At 43.9% G+C, this 22,209-nt stretch overlaps 1 protein-coding gene across 3 annotated transcripts in view; it reads left to right on the top strand.

Moving 5' to 3' along the window:
• Positions 1–22,209, top strand: part of LOC137430960 (nectin-3) — a 243,565-nt gene that overhangs the window by 125,116 nt on the left and 96,240 nt on the right. For all 3 annotated transcript variants that reach the window (XR_010985165.2, XM_068121758.2, XM_068121757.2), the window contains exons 3-4: positions 3,207–3,415; positions 9,071–9,379. Coding sequence is in view for 2 of the 3 variants with exons in the window: in XM_068121758.2 (XP_067977859.2) it covers positions 3,207–3,415; positions 9,071–9,379 (518 nt within the window). In the remaining variant the exon portion in view is untranslated. The remainder of the gene's footprint in view (positions 1–3,206; positions 3,416–9,070; positions 9,380–22,209) is intronic.

Below are 22,209 nucleotides of genomic sequence, written 5' to 3'. Positions count from 1 at the left end.
GGGGCTGGGGCTTGTGGATGTTGAAGACCTTTGCTACATTTTCAAAAGAGCAGGCCATTGTGTGCACAGTGTAAATATTCCAGATTCCTGTCTCCTTCCTTAATTTGGGCAAAACAAACAAACAAAAAAACATTGTCTTCACAGCACCAAGCAAGAGGAAAACCAGGTAACTGAGCAAGCATTCTGTGTAACCACATACACAAGCTCACGCACTGGGACAGGAGAGCGTGTTGGTTGGATGATAACATCTCGACTCCTCATTGACCCCAAACTCACTTCCACCTGGACATGAGAGCGTGTTGATTGGACGATAACATCTCGACTCCTCATTGACCCCAAACTCACTTCCACCTGGACATGAGAGCGTGTTGATTGGACGATAACATCTCGACTCCTCATTGACCCCCAACTCCCTTCCATCTGGACAGGAGAGTGTGTTGATTGGACAGTAACGTCCCGACTCCTTATTGACCCCCAACTCCCCTCCATCTGGACAGGAGAGTGTGTTGATTGGACGATAACGTCCCGACTTCTCATTGACCCCCAACTCCCTTCCACCTGGACAGGAGAGTGTGTTGGTTGGACGATAACATCTCGACTCCTCATTGACCCCCAACTCCCTTCCATCTGCACAGGAGAGTGTGTTGATCGGACAGTAACGTCCCGACTCCTCATTGACCCCCAACTTCCTTCCACCTGGACAGGAGAGTGTGTTGATTGGATGATAACATCCCAACTCCCTTCCACCTGGACAGGAGAGTGTGGGGTGATTGGACGATAACGTCCCGACTCCTCATTGACCTCCAACTCCCTTCCACCTGGACAGGAGAGTGTGTTGATTGGACGATAACATCTCGACTCCTCATTGACCCCCAACTCCCTTCCACCTGGACAGGAGAGTATGTTGATTGGACAGTAACGTCCCGACTCCTCATTGACCCCTAACTCCCTTCCATCTGGACAGGAAAGTGTGTTGATTGGACGATAACATCCTGACTCCTCAATGACCCTTAACTCCCTTCCACCTGGACAGGAGAGTGTGTTGATTGGACGATAACATCCCCACTCCTCAATGACCCCTAACTCCCTTCCACCTGGACAGGAGAGTATCTTGATCGGACGATAACATCCCCACTCCTCATTGACCCCTAACTCCCCTCCACCTGGACAGGAGAGTGTGTTGATTGGACGATAACATCTCGACTACTCATTGACCCCCAACGCCCTTCCACCTGAACAGGAAAGTGTTGATTGGACAGTAACGTCCCGACTCCTCATTGACCCCTAACTCCCTTCCACCTGGATAGGAGAGTATGTTGATTTGACGATAACATCTCGACTACTCATTGACCCCCAACTCCCTTCCACCTGGACAGGAGAGTATGTTTATTGGACAGTAACATCCCGACTCCTCATTGACTCTTAACTCCCTTCAACCTGAACAGGAAAGTGTTGATTGGACGATAACATCCCGACTACTCATTGACCCCTAACTCCCCTGCACCTGGACAGGAGAGTGTGTTGATTGGACGATAATATCTCGACTACTCATTGACCCCCAACTCCCTTCCACCTGGACAGGAGAGTGTATTGATTTGACGATAACATCTCGACTACTCATTGACCCCCAACTCCCTTCCACCTGGATAGGAGAGTATGTTGATTTGACGATAACATCTCGACTACTCATTGACCCCCAACTCCCTTCCACCTGAACAGGAAAGTGTTGATTGGACAGTAACATCCCGACTCCTCATTGACCCCTAACTCCCCTACAGCTGGACAGGAGAGTATGTTGATCGGACAGTAACATCTGGACTACTCATTGACCTCAACTCCTTTCCACCTGGACAGGAGAGTATGTTGATTGGACAGTAACATCCCGACTCCTCATTGACCCCCAACTCCCTACTACTGGGACATACTGAAAATCTGTCACGGATGGAAAACCTGGCATATCCACACCTAAAGCACAACAGTTAAATCTTTGGATCTCGAAGCACCGTGAAGATGACTCCATTGAAACGGCCATGACCCATGTTCTGCAAGCAGACTTCTTCCTACAAAGATATTGATCCGAGATGACTTTGGCTGAAGTGCCAACTCTTCCTCGTGCTTCCTTTGACTAAACCCAGTGCAACGGCTTTCGATAATGATGATGATAATATCACAACAACAACAGCGATAAAACACAATTTCCTTGTAGCTACACGAGAGAGAGTGCCTTAAAAAAAATTGTTTTTGTTTTGCTTCAAAATTGAGTTAAAAGGTCACAAAGAGCTTTGCTAAAATGTCAATCCTTCAAGAGCAGACTTGCTAATGGATTTCAGGTATGTGATCGTCTGTTGACTACACGTGGGCAGTGCATTTCTGTCATCACAATAAATTAAACTCTGATGTCACTACTGTAGATTCAGGCATGTTCTCGAAGCTTCATTACTCTCCATGTTGCACAAAGCCTGGAGTTGGCTTAGGGCTAGGAAGTTGGCTAACCCTAACCCTAACCCTAACCCTAACCCTAACCCTAACCGTAACCCTAACAACCCTAACCCTAACCCTAACCCTAACCCTAACCCTAACAACCCTAACCCTAACAACTTAGGATGCCGGCTTGGGATCCGAGGATCCTGGGTTCAAATCCCGGTCGATCACTGAATTAACGCCAGGGGGGGGGTTAACTCAGCCTGTCATCCTTCTGAGGTCGGCAAAATGAGCACCAGTTCACTGGTAATTCCCTGTGTGTCGCAAGAGGCGAATAACAGGGTTGGCGGCAGGAAGCGCATCCGGCTAGAAAACATTGCTTCAAAAAGGGGACCACGGTGCCCGAAAAAGGCCAACCCCTGCCCTGTGGGGAAAATGGCCTCTAAAGGCGGTTCATTTTAATACACAGCAAAGCCCACCATTTGGAAAGGCCATAAGCATCTTGGAAACTTAACCAGACTTGTCGATGGCAGCCATCAGCGTGGTGTCACAAAAATAATGCAACCGAAAAGTGGGCAAATGTGATCAAAGCTATTCGTACATCGTCAAAATGGCTGAAGCAACCAGGATGACATCACCAGACATCAATATAATCCCAAACCCTGTTGATTGCGTGTGCTGCATTCATCTCGGGCCTTGTTTTAATGGTTATACTCAGAATGACCGGAATGACCTTCGCGCCCATCGTTTGCGACCATGACACGGTTCTTTTCACTCCTCCGTAGGAACATAGCGGTGTTCAGCCCAAACTTTGGCCTGTCGTTTCCTAATGGACCCTACAAGAATCGTGTCAACTTTTCCAGCAGAACGGTCAAGGACGACGCCTCGCTCATCCTATCTAGGGTTAAACCCGGGGATGAAGGGGTCTTCATCTGTGAGGTTTCCACCTTCCCTCATGGAAACTTTGAGGGCAAGGTTACGTTGGATGTTCTCGGTATGTTTCATGCACTTCCTTCAAACTCTTCTCCTGCTGATGTTTGCTTTTCGTTTGTTTACTTCCGGCTTTGATCTTTTATCGGATTTGATTATATCGAGCTCCCGTCGCAATGTCGGCTTCAGGGAACATGTGGATCTACGGAGGGGATTTTAACTTGGCTATTCTAGTAGGCCTTAAATATGCTCTGCTTTTCTTTTCTCACACCACCAGGCCTTTGAGCCTTTATTATAGACTGGCGTGACTCGGCGCGCTCTGCGCGCCTCACCACACGTCGTTTCAGAAGGATAGGCATCTTTGACCATTTCGGTGTCTTTGGGGTCTTCATGATATTTGGGTCTTCAGGACCATTTGGGTCTTCAGGGTCTTTTGGATCCTCTGGATCTTTAAGGGTATTTTGGGCCTTTGGGGAGTTTTGGGTCTTCCGGGTCTTTTGGGTCTTCCAGGTATTTTGGGTCTTCAGGGTCTTTCGGGTCTTTTGGATCTTCGGGGTGTTTTGGGTCTTTGGGGTGTTTTGGGTCTTCGGGGTTCTATAAATGATGTTTTCGGTTGTTTATGGTAGATTACAAAGGTTCTACCTTATAAATGATGTGTTGATGTGAAATCAAATGTAAGTTAAAGTGTAGAGAAGGAGAATGAGATGGAGGATATGGCATGGGCAGGATGGGCCCGATGTCCTCGTTATATCTGAATTATTTATTTCCTACATATAGTATCCTTCGCTTTCTCTTGCACGCCTCCAAAACCTCTTCCTACATGCTTGCCCTTCCTCATCTTGCCTTCAGGTATATTTAAATAATGTAGGCAATTCAATTTTCCACGATTATCTTCTAACGGAGATCCCTGTACAGCGGAACTTTGTCGACCTGTCGGTAACTAATAATCTTTTATTTCACTAATACATTTTTTTGACCATGAGCCAATGGGGTTGGTCGGTATCAGTCAGAGGGAGCAAGGCTAATTGTGATTGTTAGTAAGGCCAGTGTCCCTAGAGGCGGAAAATATGTGATAGCAGTGTGTAGCTCTTGGCCTTCTCTGTGTTATCACCCCATATACAACCCTAACCCTAACCCTAGCCATAACCCTAAGGTCACCGGTTCCCAGATTTTGTCACCCAAGATATATAGGGTCATTGCCAGTTTATGGGGTATATAGAATCTATACAAGTATTTTCACCAAAACTTTGTATCTTGTTGGCAAGGATATTAAACTGATTTTTTTATGCAAGCGTGCACGACAGGCCAACTATCAAGCTTCCGTCTGGAAAAAGGTCTGGAAGAGGAGTCCACAGAAGAACCCAGAGGCAGCTAGTCCCATCGGGAGAGGCAGTTGCTGGGAATCGGAGGATGGATATGTCCAGCTATCAGTATACTGGATGGACGGACAGGCCACACCTAGAGATGTGCGGGAGCTACTAGCTTCTATTTGTCCCATTGCGAGAGGCAGGTGCTGGGAATCGGAGGATGGATATGTCCAGCTATCAGTAGAGTGGATGGACGGACAGGCCACACCTAGAGATGTGCGGGAGCTACTAGCTTCTATTTGTCCCATTGCGAGAGGCAGGTGCTGGGAATCGGAGGATGGATATGTCCAGCTATCAGTAGAGTGGATGGACGGACAGGCCACACCTAGAGATGTGCGGGAGCTACTAGCTTCTATTTGTCCCATTGCGAGAGGCAGGTGCTGGGAATCGGAGGATGGATATGTCCAGCTATCAGTAGAGTGGATGGACGGACAGGCCACACCTAGAGATGTGCGGGAGCTACTAGCTTCTATTTGTCCCATTGCGAGAGGCAGGTGCTGGGAATCGGAGGATGGATATGTCCAGCTATCAGTAGAGTGGATGGACGGACAGGCCACACCTAGAGATGTGCGGGAGCTACTAGCTTCTATTTGTCCCATTGCGAGAGGCAGGTGCTGGGAATCGGAGGATGGATATGTCCAGCTATCAGTAGAGTGGATGGACGGACAGGCCACACCTAGAGATGTGCGGGAGCTACCGGCTTTGTACTTGTTCCAAAAGCTGCAAGCTTCCCAAATGTGTATGCATGGCCAGTGGCCTCAAGCACACAGACATGTGCAAACTCAGTACCTGTGACGACCAGTGAAACATCTCTCTAGAATGATGACACTTCTGCCGAAGATGAGCCATGTGATGAATGGTACGAAGACTTCCGAGGCATTCCTTCAAGTATATCTGGAATAATTTGCATGACTATGCTCCACACATAATACATGATTTATAGTTTGACTTCACAAGAACTTCTGTGATTTGCACACCTTGACTTGTGACTATTCATGTATCTGTTTAACAGATATATTACTGTATGGACAGATATAAATACTGAAATCAGGAGAAAGTCACTTTTACATGTATATACAGATAGCGGACAAAAAAAAAAGGAAACTCCAATGATAAAGTCATTTCCCAGGGAGTTTGGTCACCACGTGCGGCCTCTATGCACCAGCTGGTAGAGTTCACCAGCGTCTGGAATGCTGCAGGAGGGATGCGGCACCATTCTTCCACGAAAGAAAAAGTCAATCAACTCACACCTGTTTGATGGAGGTGGAAAACACTGTCTCAGGCGTCATTCCAGAATATCCCATAAATGCTCGATTGGGTTCAGATCTGGTGACCGAGAAGGCCATGACATATGGATAACATCAGCATGATAACGTCATGCTCATCAAACCAATGGGCTCTGTGCTCTGTGGTGCGTGCTCTGTGGATGGGGAATTGCCATCCTGGAAGAAACCCCTTCTGGCAGGAAATAAATGCTGCAACATGGGGTGAAGATGATCACTCGGTACCATTGAGTAGCGATTGGCATTGACCTTGCCTTCTAAAGGCAAGGAATGACTGTACCCAAACCATTCCAGGAAAATGCGCCCCACAACATTACAGGACCACCAGAACCATTCACTGTTGGAACCAAGCACTCAAGGTTGTGAAGTTCTTAAAGTTGGCACCACATGTGCATTTGTCCCTTTGTCGGGAACACGATGAAGGACGATTCATCTGATCATATGACATTTCTCCACTGCTCGGTAGTCCATTGCCTGTGCTCTTTGCACCACTGGAATCGCAAACGAGAATTACCAGGTGTAATGAGCGGTTTATGCACCGCAACCCGCTCTGTGGTATCCCGCTCTGTGGAGTTCTCGACGGACTGTTCTTCATGAAAATGGCTGCTCATGGCCCAGGTTGAAATTTACAGTCAATGGATCTGCAATTGCTCGCCTGCTTCGCCTTGCACTTCAAATTAATGCACGGATATCAGGATCCGGGAGTAGGTGCTTCCACCCACTGTTGCCCTTTGCTGGTGATGTCTTTCACTCGGAGTTCCATGCGACATCACCTTCGACACCGTTGCTCGTGAAACATCAGCAAGTTGAACTATCTTTGCCACTGAAGCTGCTGCCAAACGCACCCCAATCATCCCTCTTTCAAAATCAATGAGGTCTCCTCTTGCAGCTATGCTAGCAATAAGTACAACGAGCAACCAGGCCAGTGCAGCATTTTTATACATGACCCTAAGCATGCTGGGATGTTATTTGCTTTATTAGCACATGGGCCACACCTGTGTGGAAGAAATAGTGTAAATGGAATATGTATCCACTTCAAATGCCTTGAAATATATATTTCATGCAAAAGGAGCATGTGTATCATTTACCTATTGCAATATGATTTCCTGGCACAAATTAATAAATAATAAATAAGCATGATAAGTGTGAGTTATTTTCACATGTTGTGGATATAATACACAAATTGATTAAGTCATTTTCTATCAATATCCTGGTCATAGCACCAATGTAGCATAATATTGAGGTTGGAATTACCATCTTTGTGAACCATATGGTAACTAACTAGCCCAAAGAGTCATTGGGTCACCAAACTTTTAATAACTCTGAATCAATAATGCCAAGAGCGTCGCATTCCAATTTCAGTCGCAAAATTAGCGAGAATCGTAATTTTAGGGTCAGTGATTAAAATGGGGCACACACATGTCAACATAAGATGGGAATTGATAACCAAATGTTGGGAAAGGGCTCCTGGGACAAGTTATTGATGAATGATGCTATTTTGGTGCACGATGTGTTTAAATAATTAAATGTGAAACTATATGATTGAAAAAACTTCATTTTGAGCGGCTTTTGGGTGCTTATTTCTATGAGATTTGAAAGTTCATTGTGGACATTATATTTATCATTACTGCATAATTTTATACCATTATATGAGGAATTTCTTATCTTTGCCAACAAGATAGAAAGCTTTGGTGCATACATTTGATAGAAAGATAGAAAAGAAAGAAATTTGATATGAAGATAGAAATTTTTGAGAGAAAGATAGAAAGCATATTTTTTGATAGAAAGAGATTTTTTTTTTAATTTTTGATATTTGATAGAAAAAAAAGAAGAAGAAAAAAGAAATTTGATAAAACATTTGATAAAAAAGAAATTTGATGAAAATTTTAAAAAGAAAAAAAAGGAATATTTGATAGAGAAAAGTTTTTTGGGATAGAAGATTTCATTTGATAGAAAGAAAGAAAGATAGAAAGCGTACATACTTTGATACATTCTTTATACACCATAAACTCACAATGGCCAGATACATTTTGGGTGAAAATCTGCAACTGGCGATCTTATGTTTAGGGTTGTATAAGCGAGTGATAAAACAGAGAAGGCCGAGAGCTACACACTGTTATCACACATTTTCCATCTATAGGGACCCGAGCCTTGCTAAAAATCACAATTAGCCTTGCTCCCTCTGAATGATGCCGATGAAAATGTTGGGGCCTGGCTTAAGGGCTTTGCTTCATACTCCCTATTTCACATGTTTGACAAGTGCTTACACACATGACCCCTCCCTCTCATTTTATTAACTTTGTAGTATTTATACAAGTAAGGATAGCCCACAGGTACGCACACTCACCTTGAGCTGTCTAGCCACCCTTCGAATCTCATCCCAGCTATAAACTGTCATCCTGGTGTTTTGCGCACAGTCGATTGGAAACACCTTAAGCTGGAGGACCTGTCCGCATGCCAGCACTGACCATTGGTGGAAGTTATCAACCCCCTCGGTGCCTTTCGTGAAGCTAAGGTTACTTATCGCCGGCACCCTGAACAAATTACAAAAGTCCTGCCCGAATCACCTTCGGTCGAACGTAGGGCCTTGCCAGCCAGTTCGTGAAAGACTTTACGTAAAGAACGTTCCCCGACGATCCCACAAGAAGGTGCAAGTAATTTGGGCCATCGTAGTAGTAGTAGTAGTATTAGTAGTGGTAATAGTAGTAGTGGTAGTGGTAGTACTGGTGGTAGTAGTATACATTTGGGGGGGTTTATTTAAATATTGTTGATGTGAAATTGTACCATTCTTGTTATTCCTTTTGTGATTTGGAGTTCTTGTGAATTCAACATGAATCCCAAAGCGACCATGATGTTGTTAATCATAATACAGTCAATTAAAGTCAATGAATGGAAATGAAATGCTCTTCCCTCACGGTATTTCAGACACGTGCAAGTATTTACCCCAAATGAGAAAATACAATATCATTGTGTTTTTCCTCTCATTTTAAAATTCCATTTTCCTATGCAATTTCTTTCTCTTCCTAAACTTTTCCAACTCTTCCTTTCTCCCCAAACCCTGCTCTCCAGTAAAACCACAAGTTTTTCTTAACCTCACCACGGACCTCCGTGAAGGGAATGTGAGCACCATGGTGGCCGTGTGTGAGGCCAGAGGGGGTCGACCCAAACCCATCGTCGTTTGGGAAGACCTGGGACCGGCTTTCAACATGACAGAGGGCCGGGAGAACAGGAGCAGAATCGGCGAGACTTGGAATGTCCTCCGAGAGCTTTGGACCATCCCAGAGAGATCTTCAAACAGACAGGCCGTCGGCTGTACAGTTAAACACCCGGCCTTCGTTGGTCAATTGCTCAAGCTTACCGAGGCTCTCTCCATTGTTTGTGAGTCGTATGCTTTGGGAGAGGAGAGGGAGAAGGGGGCACGTTCCACTGGCATCCTTGCATATTGATGTATTGCATATTGTATTATATACAGTACAATGGATGCATATTGCATGCTGTATGTTTTGTATATTGTATGTATATTTTATTTTTATTTATTTATTTTTATTTTTATTATATTATATATATTTATATGGTTTAAATTTTATTTATTTATTTATTTATTATATACTAGCAGAATACCCGCCCTACGGGCGATCTTCTTCCAAACGTGCAACACATTTTTCTGCCATCTGATATTTTCTGCTGACACAACTGCTTTGACTTGGATTTCTTGCTGATTTCCTTTAGTAATATTGCTCTTGCGGATTTATGTTCAACTTAGGTAGCCTTGGTTTTTGAGGCATCTCAATTTTCCAGAAAAAAAACACATCAAACGCCCCCTAGCTAGCAATACCCACAACCAACCCACACCCTCCTCGTTCCCCTCCCCTTCACCATCCCCTCACAATCCCCATTCAATCATCAACCCCAAAACCCCTCCCTCACACTCCACTTTCTCCCCACAATCCCCCTTCAACCATCACTCTAGCTAACAATTCCCATGACCACCTTACTCCCCCCCTCCCCATCCCTTCACATTCCCCCATCAACCATCACCCCAGCTAACAATACCCATGACCACACCACACCCCTTTCCCCCACAAACCCCCTTCAACTGTCACCCCAGCTAACAATACCCATGACCACCCCACTCCACCACCCCTCACAATCCCCTATTAACCGTCACCCTAGCTAACAATACCCACGACCCTAACCCTCCCTCCCCCCCCCCCCTCCACCATCCCCCCACAATCCCCCGTCACCGTCTCCCTAGCTAACAATACTCCGCGACCACTCCACAGGCCCCCCCCCTCCCCTTCATCAACCCCAATCAGTATCAAAATCCAAGCTCGCAATGCACCGTTTCTCTATGTACCGTCACCGGCAGGATCACGGTGAGGTCAAAATGTGACGTCACTGGCAATCTCGAAAATCGACAGTCTTGGATTTTTTCGGCACTTTATGATTGGCAAATTTAAAAAAATTCCCTTCAAATTAGACGGTGATTAATGATTGCCAATGGTTTTTCAGAAAAAAAAAACATTGCGTTTGGGTTCCCCTTTAAGGGTCTTTTGGGTCTTCAGGGTCTTTTCAGTCTTTTGGGTCTTAATGGTCTTTTGGGTCTTCATGATCTTTTCAGTCTTTGTGGTCTTTTCAGTCTTTGGGGTATTTTCAGTTTTTGGTGTCATTTCATTCTTTGGGGTCTTTTCATTATTTGGAGTTTTTTGGGACTTTAAGGATCTTTGGGGTCTTTGGGATATTTTCAGTCTTTGGGGTATTTTTGGTCTTTTCGAACTTTGGGTCTTTAAGGGTCTTCGGGGTATTTTGGGTCTTTGAGAGGGTTGGGATATTTTAGGTCTTTGGGGTCTTTAAGGGTCTTTGGAGTATTTTGGGTCTTCAAGGGGGTTGGGATATTTTGGGTCTTTGGGGTCTTTTGTCTTTAAGGGTCTTTGGGGTATTTTGGGTCCTCTGGGTTATTTGGCTATTCAGGGTCTTTAAGGATCTTCAGGGTCTTCATGGTATTTTGGTTCTCTTGGGTCTTTGGGATCTTTTGGGGTCTTCGGGGTATTTTGGGTCTTTGGAGTATTTTGGGTCTTTAATGGTCTTTGAAGTATTTTGAGTCTTTGGGGTCTTTTGGGTCCTCTGGGTCTTTGGGGTCTATAGGGGTCTTTTATGTCTTCAAGGTCTTTTGGTTCTCTTGGGTCTTTGGGGTCTTTAAGGGTATTTTGGGTCTTCAGGGTCTTTTGGGTTCTCTTGGGTCTTTGAGGTGTGTAAGGGTCTTCAGGGTCTTTTGGGTCTTCAGAGTTGTTAAGGGTATTTGGAATGTTTTCAGTATTTGGGGTCTTTTAGGTCTTTGGGGTCTTTTATGTCTTTGGGGTATTTTGGGGCTTTAAGGGTCTTTGGAGTATTTTGGGTCTTTGGGATCTTTTGGGTCCTTTGGGTCATTTGGGTCTTTTGAATCTATAGGGGTCTTTTGGGTCTTCAGTGTCTTTTGGTTCTATTGGGTCTTCGGGGTCTTTAAGGGTCTTTTGGGTCTTCAGGGTATTTTTGGTGTTTGGAGTATTTTGGGTCTTCAGTGTCTTTTGGGTTCTCTGCTTCTTTTGAGTCTTTGGGGTATTTTGGTTCTCTTGGGTATATTGGGTCTTTTAGGTATTCATGGTCTTTTTGGTCTTTGGGGTATTTGAGGTCTTTGGGGTCTTTTGGGTCTTTAAAGGGTCTTTGGAGTATTTTGAGTCTTCAGGGTCTTTTGGGTCTTTGGTGTATTCTGGGTATTTGGGGTCTTTAATGGTCTTCGGGGTCTTCAGGGTCTTTTGGGGTATTTTAGGTCTTCATGGTCTTTTAGGTCTTCGGGGTATTTTGGGTCTTTGGAGTATTTTGGGTCTTCAGGATATTTTGGGTCCTCTGGGTCTTTCGGTCCTTTGGGGTCTTTAAGGGTCTTCAGGGTCTTTGGGGTCTTCGGGGTATTTAAGGGTCTTCGGGGTCTTTTAGGGTCTTCTGGTCTTTTGGGTCTTTGGGGCTGTTAAGGGTCTTTGGAATATTTTCAGTCTTTGGGATCTTTTATGTCTTCAGGTCTTTTGGGTCTTCAGGATCTTTTGGGTCTTGTGTGTATTTGGGGTCTTCGGGGTCTTTTAGGTCTTTACGGTATTTTTGGTCTTTGGGGTCCATTGGGTTCTCAGGGTCTTTTCAGTCTTTTTATTCTTTGTGGTTTTTGTATTCCTCTGGGTCCTTTGGAGCCTCGGGGTATTTTGGGGGTATTTAGAGTCCTTGGGGGGTATTTTGGGTCCTCTTGGTCTTTTGGGTCCTTGGGGTCTTCTGAATCTATAGGGGTCTTTTGGGTCTTCAGTGTCTTTTGGTTCTCTTGGATCTTCGGGGTCTTTAAGGGTCTTTTGGGTCTTCAGGTTATTTTTGGTGTTTGGAGTATTTTGGGTCTTCAGGGTCTTTTGAGTTCTCTGCTTCTTTTGAGTCTTTGGGATCTTTTGGTTATTTTGGGTCTATTGGGTCTTTTCGGTCTTTTATGTATTCATGGTCTTTTAGGTCTTCAGAGTATTTTAGGTCGTTGGGGTCTTTTGGGTCTTTAAAGGTCTTTGTAGTATTTTGAGTCTTCAGTGTCTTTTGAGTCTTCGGGGTATTTTGGGTCTTTGGGGTACATTGGGTCTTTTCAGTCGTTTAGGTATTTGGGGTCTTTTAGGTCTTCAGGGTCTTTCAGGTCTTCGGGGTATTTTGGGTCTTTGGAGTATTTTGGGTCTTCAGGATATTTTGGGTCCTCTGGGTCTTTTTTTTTTTTTTTTTTTGTGTATACAAGATCGAGGCTCGTGAAAGAGCTAACATTAATCACACAAAAAGACAAACCAACACACAAAACACAAAAAACAAGGGGAGCGGCAGACAAGATGGGGAGAGAGGGGGAAGGACACAAACACAACATTTGAGAGCAGGGACATCGGGAGGACTTGGGGGGAGGTGGGAGAGGAATAAAAACATATGAACACTGCAAGGACTCTGGGGTGAATTACCGGGAGTAGAAAAGATCAAGGTTTTCGATGGGGGAAGATAAGAGATGGTGGTGAACAGCTGTTTTAAAGACCTGGAGGGAGGAGTGGGATTGAAGGGAGTGGGGGAGTTTGTTCCAGAGGCGGGAGAAAAGGGGAATGAAAGAGTGAAGGTGAGCAGAGAGCCTAGACTTTGGCAGTTTAACCATAAGAGGGTTGCAGGCAGATCTTGTGCGACCTGAAGGAATATTGGGGGGACAGAGCACAGAGGGAGCTGGGGGAGCAAGGCCGGAGAGGAGTCGGTAGAAGACAGAAAGACCACCAACCTGCCTGCGGTGAGTGAGTGAAAGGCCCTCGGAGTTGACTACATCGCAGGAGATTTTGGTCCTTTGGGGTCTTTAAGGGTCTTCAGTGTCTTTTAGTTCTCTTGGGTCTTCGGGGTATTTAAGGGTCTTTAGGGTATTTTAGGGTCTTTAGGGTCTTTGGGATATTTTCAGTCTTTGAATATTTTCAGTCTTTTATGTCTTCGGGTCTTTGGGGTCTTTTGGGTATTGTGGGTATTTTGGGTCTTTGGTGTCTTTTAGGTCTTTATGGTATTTTGGGTCTTTGGGGTCCATTGGGTTCTCAGGGTCTTTTCAGTCTTTTTATTCGATGTGGGTTTTGGGTCCTCTGGGTCCTTTGGAGCCTCGGGGTATTTTGGGAGTATTTAGAGTCCTTTGGGTATTTTGGGTCTTTGGAGTATTTTGGGTCTTCAGGATATTTTGGGTCCTATGGGTCTTTTGGTCCTTTGGGGTCTTTAAGGGTCTTCAGTGTCTTTTGGTTCTCTTGGGTCTTCGGGGTATTTAAGGGTCTTTGGGGTATTTTAGGGTTTTCTGGTCTTTTGGGTCTTCGGGGTTGTTAAGGGTCTTTGAATATTTTCAGTCTTTTATGTCTTTGGGTCTTTTGGGTCTTCAGGGTCTTTTGGGTCTTGTGGGTATTTTGGGTCTTCGGTGTCTTTTAGGTCTTTATGGTCTTTTGGGTCTTTGGGGTCCATTGGGTTCTCAGGGTCTTTTCAGTCTTTTTATTCGATGTGGTTTTTTTGGTCCTCTGGGTCTTTTGGGTCCTCTGCAACTTATCGGTCTTGTTTGTCCTCGAGGTGTTAGGGGGGTCTTTAAGGGTCTTTGGGGAGGGTCTTTGGGAGGGTCTTTTGCTTCCTCTGGGTACTTTAGGTTAAGTATTTCAGGTTACATCTGTGGGTGGAGTCAAGGCCGCTGTTCAAGCAATGGGTGAAGAGCGGACATGCATACATACATACATACATACATACATACAAACACTTGCTCCATTATACTGTATACTGTATACATTTATTTCCATATTTATATTATAAATATCTCTATATATATATACAGTGCGTACCAAAAAAAAGGTAATCCGAATTCAAGGGGTTAATATGCAAAGGTTATTTAGTTTGACAATTTACATGTGGTTTACCAATTATGAGGAGATCCTCAGGTTTCCATTGATGCCTTTCATGCATCATTGCTGTCACACATGACCGAGTACAGTCATGTTCATTGAAAATGACAAGTTCAAATCGCATTTTTCAAGTTTGGTTAATCGGCATAATATATATATATATATTTGTTGTTGTATGTATTTTGTACTTTGGATATTGTATTGTATGTTTTTCAATGTTGTATTATATGAATGTATTGTATAATTATGTATTGCATATTGATGGATGGAGAGTGGATTCGTGCATAGATTTGCCAGACAACAACCTCCGATAAGCGGGAAGGTTGCAGGCCTGTACCGTTAGCAATTGTCTTATGCATTAATATTTCATATCGGAAAGACAGAATCACCTTGAGGTGAAACAAAAGTAAAATTCACAAATCTTTAAGCTGCTAGATTTGATCAATATTTAATTAATTTTTTATTACACTGATCGCCTGATGTAAAAAATATATTATTAGTCAGGAAATGCAATTCGATGCATTTCTGCGCAGACAGACCGTCTTGCCTGTGTTTACCGGTGTCTGGCTGTCAGACATCACATGTTTTTCCAAGACCATCAGAAGCCCACAAATGGAACGTCGGGCCGCCTCGCGAAACATCGAGTTTAACATTCCTCCGAAGCTACATTAATTTTATTGTTTCATTTGCTTTTTCTCGCGTGAGGACGTAAAGTGAAAAATTGATAATGATAAGCTCGACCTATGTTTTACACTTGTGTAAATTTATATTTGATACCATATATTTACCCTCGCCAGAGGAGAGGGCATCGCATTTGAGTCCGTTTGTTAATTCGCAAAAAAAATCTTTTTTGACAAGTATGTTGATCACTCCGGTTTGTGCGTTTTCGTGTTTGTGTGTTTGTTTGTCTGTCAGCTCACTTATACTTCCCTACAGATAACAATTTTAAACCGAGTTTCACGAAACTTCACCAAATGGTGGAGTTCGTGGTCCGACAAAATCCTATATATTTTTGAGGTCAAAAGGTCAAAAGGTACATATAGGCCACTTTTTTTCAAATTTCTAAAATTCTCAATTTTCATCCGATTGACTTGAAATTTGAATAGGATTTTCATATCAGCTAACTGAATTCAACCACCAACTATTTTTCAGATCACCATGGGTCACAAGGTAAACATAGACCAAAGGTCAACGACTTTTTTTTTTAATTTCTAAAATCCTCAATTTTCATCCGATTGACTTGAAATTTGAATGGGATATACACATCAGTTAACTGAATTCAACCAACAACTATTGTTGAGATCACCATAGGCCAAAACTCAACAACAATTTCAAATTTCTAAAATCCTCAATTTTCATACGATTCACTTGAAATTTGAATGGGATTTTCATATCAGTTAACTGAATTCAACCAACAACTATTTTTGAGATGAGCATAGGCCAAAAGGTCAACATAGGCTCAAGGTCAACCGCTTTTTTCATATTTCTAAAATCCTCAATTTTCATCCGATTGACTTGAAATTTGAATAGGATTTACATATCGGCAAACTGAATTCAACCACCAACTATTTTTGAGGTTAAAAGGATGCTCTACTGAGTGCCATTCCACTTTGTTCTGTTTTGCTAAGTGTTGCTATATGAGTGATTTTTCATTTGTCTGTTTGTCTGTCTGTCTGTCTGTTTGTCCACACAGAATAAATATGATTTTCTCTCCAACCATTGGTCCGATTGACAGGAAATTTTCACCATAGGTGCAACTCCACCTGTATATTTTTTTAATGATAATTATGACGTCATGTGTCACGTGGTCTGGCCGCCAACTTGGAAAAACCGAAAATTTTTGCACCTCTATATCTCCGAAAGCGCTGAATAGAAAAAATTTAGACATGGCTCATTGTAAAGAACTCTCCATGGGGAATAAAATATGTTAATGATTATGTCATAGGTGCCTCCATTATGACGTCATAATTCGACAAGTACAAAACTTCATCCAATCGAGATGACATTTCTTGAGCGCCATGTCGGCATTAACTGGTGGAGAAAAAAATAATAATGATGACGTCATGGATCACGTGGTTCGGCCGCCATCTTGGAAAAACCGAAAAACTTTGTACCTCTATATCTCCGAAAGTGATAAACAGAAAAAATTGAGACGTCGCTCATTGTAAAGAACACTCCATGGGGAATAAAATTTGTTAATGATGATGTCTTAGGTGCCTCCATTATGACGTCATAATTCGACAAGTACAAAACTTCATCCGATCAAGATGAAATTTCTTGAGCATAATCTAGGAATAAATTCGTTTAGAAAAAAAATAATGATGACGTCATCAGTCACGTGGTTTGGCCGCCATATTTGATTTTACACAAAAGCCTTAAAAACCACTGAAAATACATCCTGGCGAGGGTTTGCAATCTCTGATTGCTCTTTTTCTTGTTACCGATGTAAGATTATGATATCAGTTTTGAACAGAGTTTTATTTCCCTTTAAAACACAGGGCTTTGCACCAGGCCTTGTATACTGTGACACCATATAAACATAAAGGGGATGAAATGTGAACAAATACCAGTTGTGCAAAACTGAACACATCTTCATCAATGTGAGAATCTAAAGATGAGCAGATATATATCCAGAAGAAATAAAATATGTTACAGACGTAGCTTCAGGACGATCTTTTATTTTCGACAAGCTTTCGGCCAAATAGGCCTTCTTCTCAGTCTTCCTCAGCGAGAGTGAGCATTCACTCTGATTCACAGTTTTACATATACTGTGTGTGTGTGTGTGTGTGTGTGTGTGTGTGTGTGTGTGTGTGTGTGTGTGTGTGTATGTATGTATATATATATATATATATATATATATACAGGTTGCAACAGGAGGAGGTCATGGGGATGGTACAGCATGGGAAGCATGGCTTGGGGTGGATGGAGCATGAGCGATGGGGAAAGGCATGTGTAAAAGAGAGGAGGAAGATGGTTGAGAGGAAGGTGAGAAGAAAGGAAGAGGAGGGGAGATATGTGAAAGCAGGCGGTCAGGCACAGCAAGGTGCTTGGACTAAGTGGGAAGGTGTGCGGGTGAGGATATTGAAGTGGCAAGAGATTTGGAGGATGGAACCAATATTGTTGAATTTCCTGTTGCGGGCAACGTATGATGTGCTTCCGTCACCAGTAAACTTGAGATTGTGGGGGTTGTTGCAGGAGGAGAGATGTTATTTGTTGTGGAGGTGTGGGAACGGTGCAGCATGCACTGAGTGCATGCTCAGTAGCATTGGCAGCAGGAAGATACAGGTGGCGACATGATGAGGTGCTGGCGGTGGTGGTGCAGATGGTGCAACAAGAGGTGCTGAGATCGAGAGAGAGAGAGAAGAGTAGAGAAGGAGACTGATGGGGGAGAGGTGTGGTTTGTCAAAGAGGGCCAAGTGGTAAGAGGTGGAAAGAGGAGGAGGTGGAAAGCAAGAGGGCTGTCAGATGCTTGTAATTAGCAGGTGGTGGCAGACCTAAAGCCACAATTGGTATTCCCAGAGGAGATCTATGTGACAAGATTGCGGCCTGACATTGTCATTTGGTCAAGTGCAACACGACAGGTCATCTTAGGGGAGTTGTCGGTACCTTGGGAAGAGAACATGGAGGAGGTGCACGAGAGGAAGATAGGAAAGTACAGTGAGCTGGAGGCAGACTGCCGGGAGAAGGGCTGGTGAGTTTCGTGTCAGCCATTTGAGGTGGGGTGTAGAGGGTATATTGGCAATTCCTTTTCTGCATTTCTTGCTAGGCTGGGAGTGTGTGGGACAGAAAGAAGGAGGATGTGTGACAAGGTGGCCCAGGTTGCCTTGAAAGGCTCATTTTGGATATGGAGGAAGTTTATGGAGGCACGTCGAACGGTGTAGGTTGGTTGTGTGTGTGTTTTTTTTTTCTTTTTCTGTTGTTGTTACCATTATTATTTCTTAATTTGTGTATATGAGTGAGTGGGTGAGGGTGTGTGTTTTTGCATGAATTAATTTTTGCATGAGTGTGTGTTTTTGTGTGTTGAGTGGTGTATGATGTAAGGGTAGGTGGTTGGTTGGTTGGTGTTGTGTGTGTATGTGTGTATGTGTGTGTATGGGTGTGTATGTGTGTGTATGAATGATCTGGTGTGTTTTGTTGGTGAGTGGTGAAGGGTATAAAGGTGGGTGTTTGAGTGTTCCACCATGTTTGTTTGGTGCTGTGGATTCTGGATGTGGAGGTGTTGTTGTTGTTGCTGTTGTTGTTGTTGTTCGCACTGGCTGGGGGTGGGGGTATGTATGCATCCAGGTGCATTTGCTGCATGTGGATGTGTATGTGCCCCTGCTGGCCCACCTTAGCTGACCGTATCGAGGTTGAAGGGCCGAAACGGGATGATGCTGAGGACCTCGACTGAGGACCCGGTCAGTGCGGCACACACGTGACCAGGTGTGTTGTTTTGAACTTATATATATATATATATATATATATATATATATATATATATATATATATCATAAAACTTTCTAACCGCTGACTGATATTAATGTTCGGTACCTTCCGGGTGTCATAGAATCCGAGTGTCTGAAGTCTTGCATGCCTACGGACATCGAAGCCAGTACACCATCAGAAGGCATCCGTAAATGAAAATTTACATTAAAAAACCATAAACGCATGGGTAAAAAACCAAAAAAACCTCAATCAATATCTGGCATTTGAAAATTGTAATTTCGATAACTGTAAATTTTGAAATGAACATGACAATAATGCCCGTAAAGTAAAAAAAAGAAAAAGTGGCCGTAAATGGAAATTTACATTAAAAAGCGTAAACGCGTCCATTTAAAAAAAACAAAAAAGTTTTGATATATATATATATATATATATATATATATATACTATATATATATATATATATATATATATATATATATATACTATATATATATATATATACTATATATATATATATATATATATATATATATATATATACATATATATATATATATATATATATATATATATATATATATATATATTGTTACGGATCGCGGTTTAGATGTTATGATGGGCCGAGCGGATGGTCCAACCGCGACCGTTACAGGATCCCCAATTGGCCCGATTCCACCCGACGTTGACCAGATCGCACCACAGATATTCAATCGGGAAACCTCTAAAGCGACCGAAAGAGAAGGAAAAGAGAAAAAGACAGAGTACGGAGGAAGAACAGATTTATTATACACACACAAGCAATGGATGGAAGAAGCAGTCACACAGTGAATCGTTAACTTATACTATTCAATTTACTTAACCCCAGGACAACATTCAAGACAGACGACGTTCACACTTACACGGGGGAAATTGCAGGCAGGGATGGCGGAGGTGGGTTGCTGGAGAGGGAGGTAGGGTCAGGTCCCTGCAACCGGCAGGGCTGGAGGTAGCAGCTCCCACTTCTTCGCGTTTTTGGCGGGAAAACCCTCGGTCGCGTGGCCGCTGCTGATGCTGTAGACGTCACGCGCTGGCTCGGTCACACCTGCTCCTCTCCTTCTGGTGGAGCCGTCTCCCTCCTCTCAGTGCGTCTCTCCAAAGCTGGTTTCCTCTCCGAGTACCTCTCCTTTTTGGCTTGGAGCGTCTCTCATCTCACCGCTCACAGCTCAGCTCACAGCTCCTCTCGCATGTCACCTCTTCGCTCATCTCCTGAAGCAGTCCCTTCCAGTCGCTTTTATCACTCGGGGCGGAATCAAGCCGCCGGCTGCGAGGGCACGCCTACCGGGTCGCTAACCGCGGTGCTGGTTGGCTGTTAGGGCTGTCCGATTCCTCCTTTGATCATGACGACGTGCCACGCCTGTGAGTTGGCGGCTCCTACCCCCCTCTTCTCTGAGATGAGCACATGGGCAATGGCGGCTTGCGGGATTGAACACCACTCGCACCGCTTTTGAAAGGAACTTTGGGAGAGCGGAGATGATTGGGGAAATTGAAAGGGCCTATGCTTATTTTGTTTGATACAATGCAGAGTCAATCTAGTGGGAAACACATATTTAGCCTACATGGAATAAGGAAATAAACTATTTAAAAAGATATATCGTGGCCTGTGTGTAAGTTTCATGGAATTAACTAGGAGGACGGCTGCGACCATTATTTACATTACGAGGGTGTTACACACAACAAAACCATACTTTTCACATTCGTTACACTTCCTCCAAAATCGTTACACTCTTCAAAAACCGTTACACTTCTCAAATTCGTTACACTTCTCAAAACCGTTACACTGCACCCTCCTTTCTTCAGGCCCTCCTCGGGCCTACAAAACTTTAACTTAGTGTGACACGTAGGTGTAATTCCCTCTACAATTAACCTGACCCCGAGTGTGACAATCTTAAAACACAAATAAGTATGTCCCCCTATTGCATTGCACCCTGTCTAACAGACTCAAGCCCACAGCTAACCGAATTACAGAATTATTCTCAAACTATACATTTACGGTGGGGAGCATTATTTACAGTAACGTTATTTCTTATTTACAACGCAACCCAGGACCTGTGGTTTTTTTTTCCTTTTTAGGGAACAAGAAAAAGAAATTCCTGTTGGGAGGGAGGAGACAGCACGCATTGCATCGATGCAACAGTACCAATACCACCAATGCACCCAAAAGCACCAAAAGCACCACAAGCACCACAAAGCACCACTCGGTGCACAGTCACCATGGTTCATAATAAACACAACAAAACAACTGGTGGTGGTCTTCTCTTTCTCTGCTGGGCCGATGTTCTTCCCGACGTCTTCTGGCTTCATGCGGCCTACTTGGAAATAATAAAAAGCACAACTTGTGTCCATTTTTATTTAGGGCCTCAGGGGCCAACTAAGGGTGGTCCACCTGTTTGGCATAGGTGCCACCTTACCGAGGTCCGCAAGCAAGATTCCCTGGCCACTATGGCCGGTCTCCAACAGAGGTGCCCTGCCCCAGAACCTGGGGTCCATCAAGTGGTACTTGGCCGCAGAACAGCGGTCCATAAAGTGGTACATCAACGCAATGCATGCTGGTTCTGGGAATCACGTGCGCACAATGGCCACCTCACGCACGCTCCCCTCGGCACCCAATGGCGCACAGGTCCTCAAGTGGGAGACAAAAGGGGGGGAAGGCAAATGAGCGAGGGGTAAGGTCACAAGGGTACACGTCAATAAAGGCAATGCAGGGTGAAGTGCGTACGGAGAGCGAAGTGAGAAAAACTCGTCGCTACCGTACGTCACCCCCCCTGTCACCTACACTACCCTTGCCCTTACCCCATATTTACAAGAATTTACACCTTTACAAATTCGTCACTACGTCTTGTCTTCCCCATCTTTCCCTTCTACACCAAATTCGTCTCCAATCCCTCTACTTCAAAATTTGCCATCACCAATTCATCATCAATCCTCATAAGGAGGCAGAGATGGAACACAAAGCACAATGTCACACCCACGTCATGATGCGTCTCACAATCCAAACATTTGCACAGTAAAAAATAATCAAAACATGGCATGGTGTGGAGTTCCTGTCACCTCAGGTGAGTGGATGCAGATGGTACGAGGAGATCCTTCATCCTAACTATCCTCTAAATGATTTTAACACACTTTACACTACCCGGGGTCTCTCCCTGCCAATCCATTGGCCAACTTACACTATGGGTTCTAAAAACCAATTCCCATTGACCAAACTGTGGTGCTTCTCAATTTGGGGTCTCACTCCCCCGATTCATCTCCCGGTGCCCTCGCACAATTTCTGGGCTGCGACGTGTAGCTCTCCCAGCAGGTCTACCCACCTGCACA

This window comes from Myxine glutinosa, chromosome 7, assembly GCF_964187855.1.
Source record: "Myxine glutinosa chromosome 7, kmMyxGlut1.1, whole genome shotgun sequence".
Taxonomy (NCBI): domain Eukaryota; kingdom Metazoa; phylum Chordata; class Myxini; order Myxiniformes; family Myxinidae; genus Myxine; species Myxine glutinosa.
Note: the sequence above shows the minus strand (reverse complement) of the source record. Positions and strands in the feature narration are given on the sequence as shown.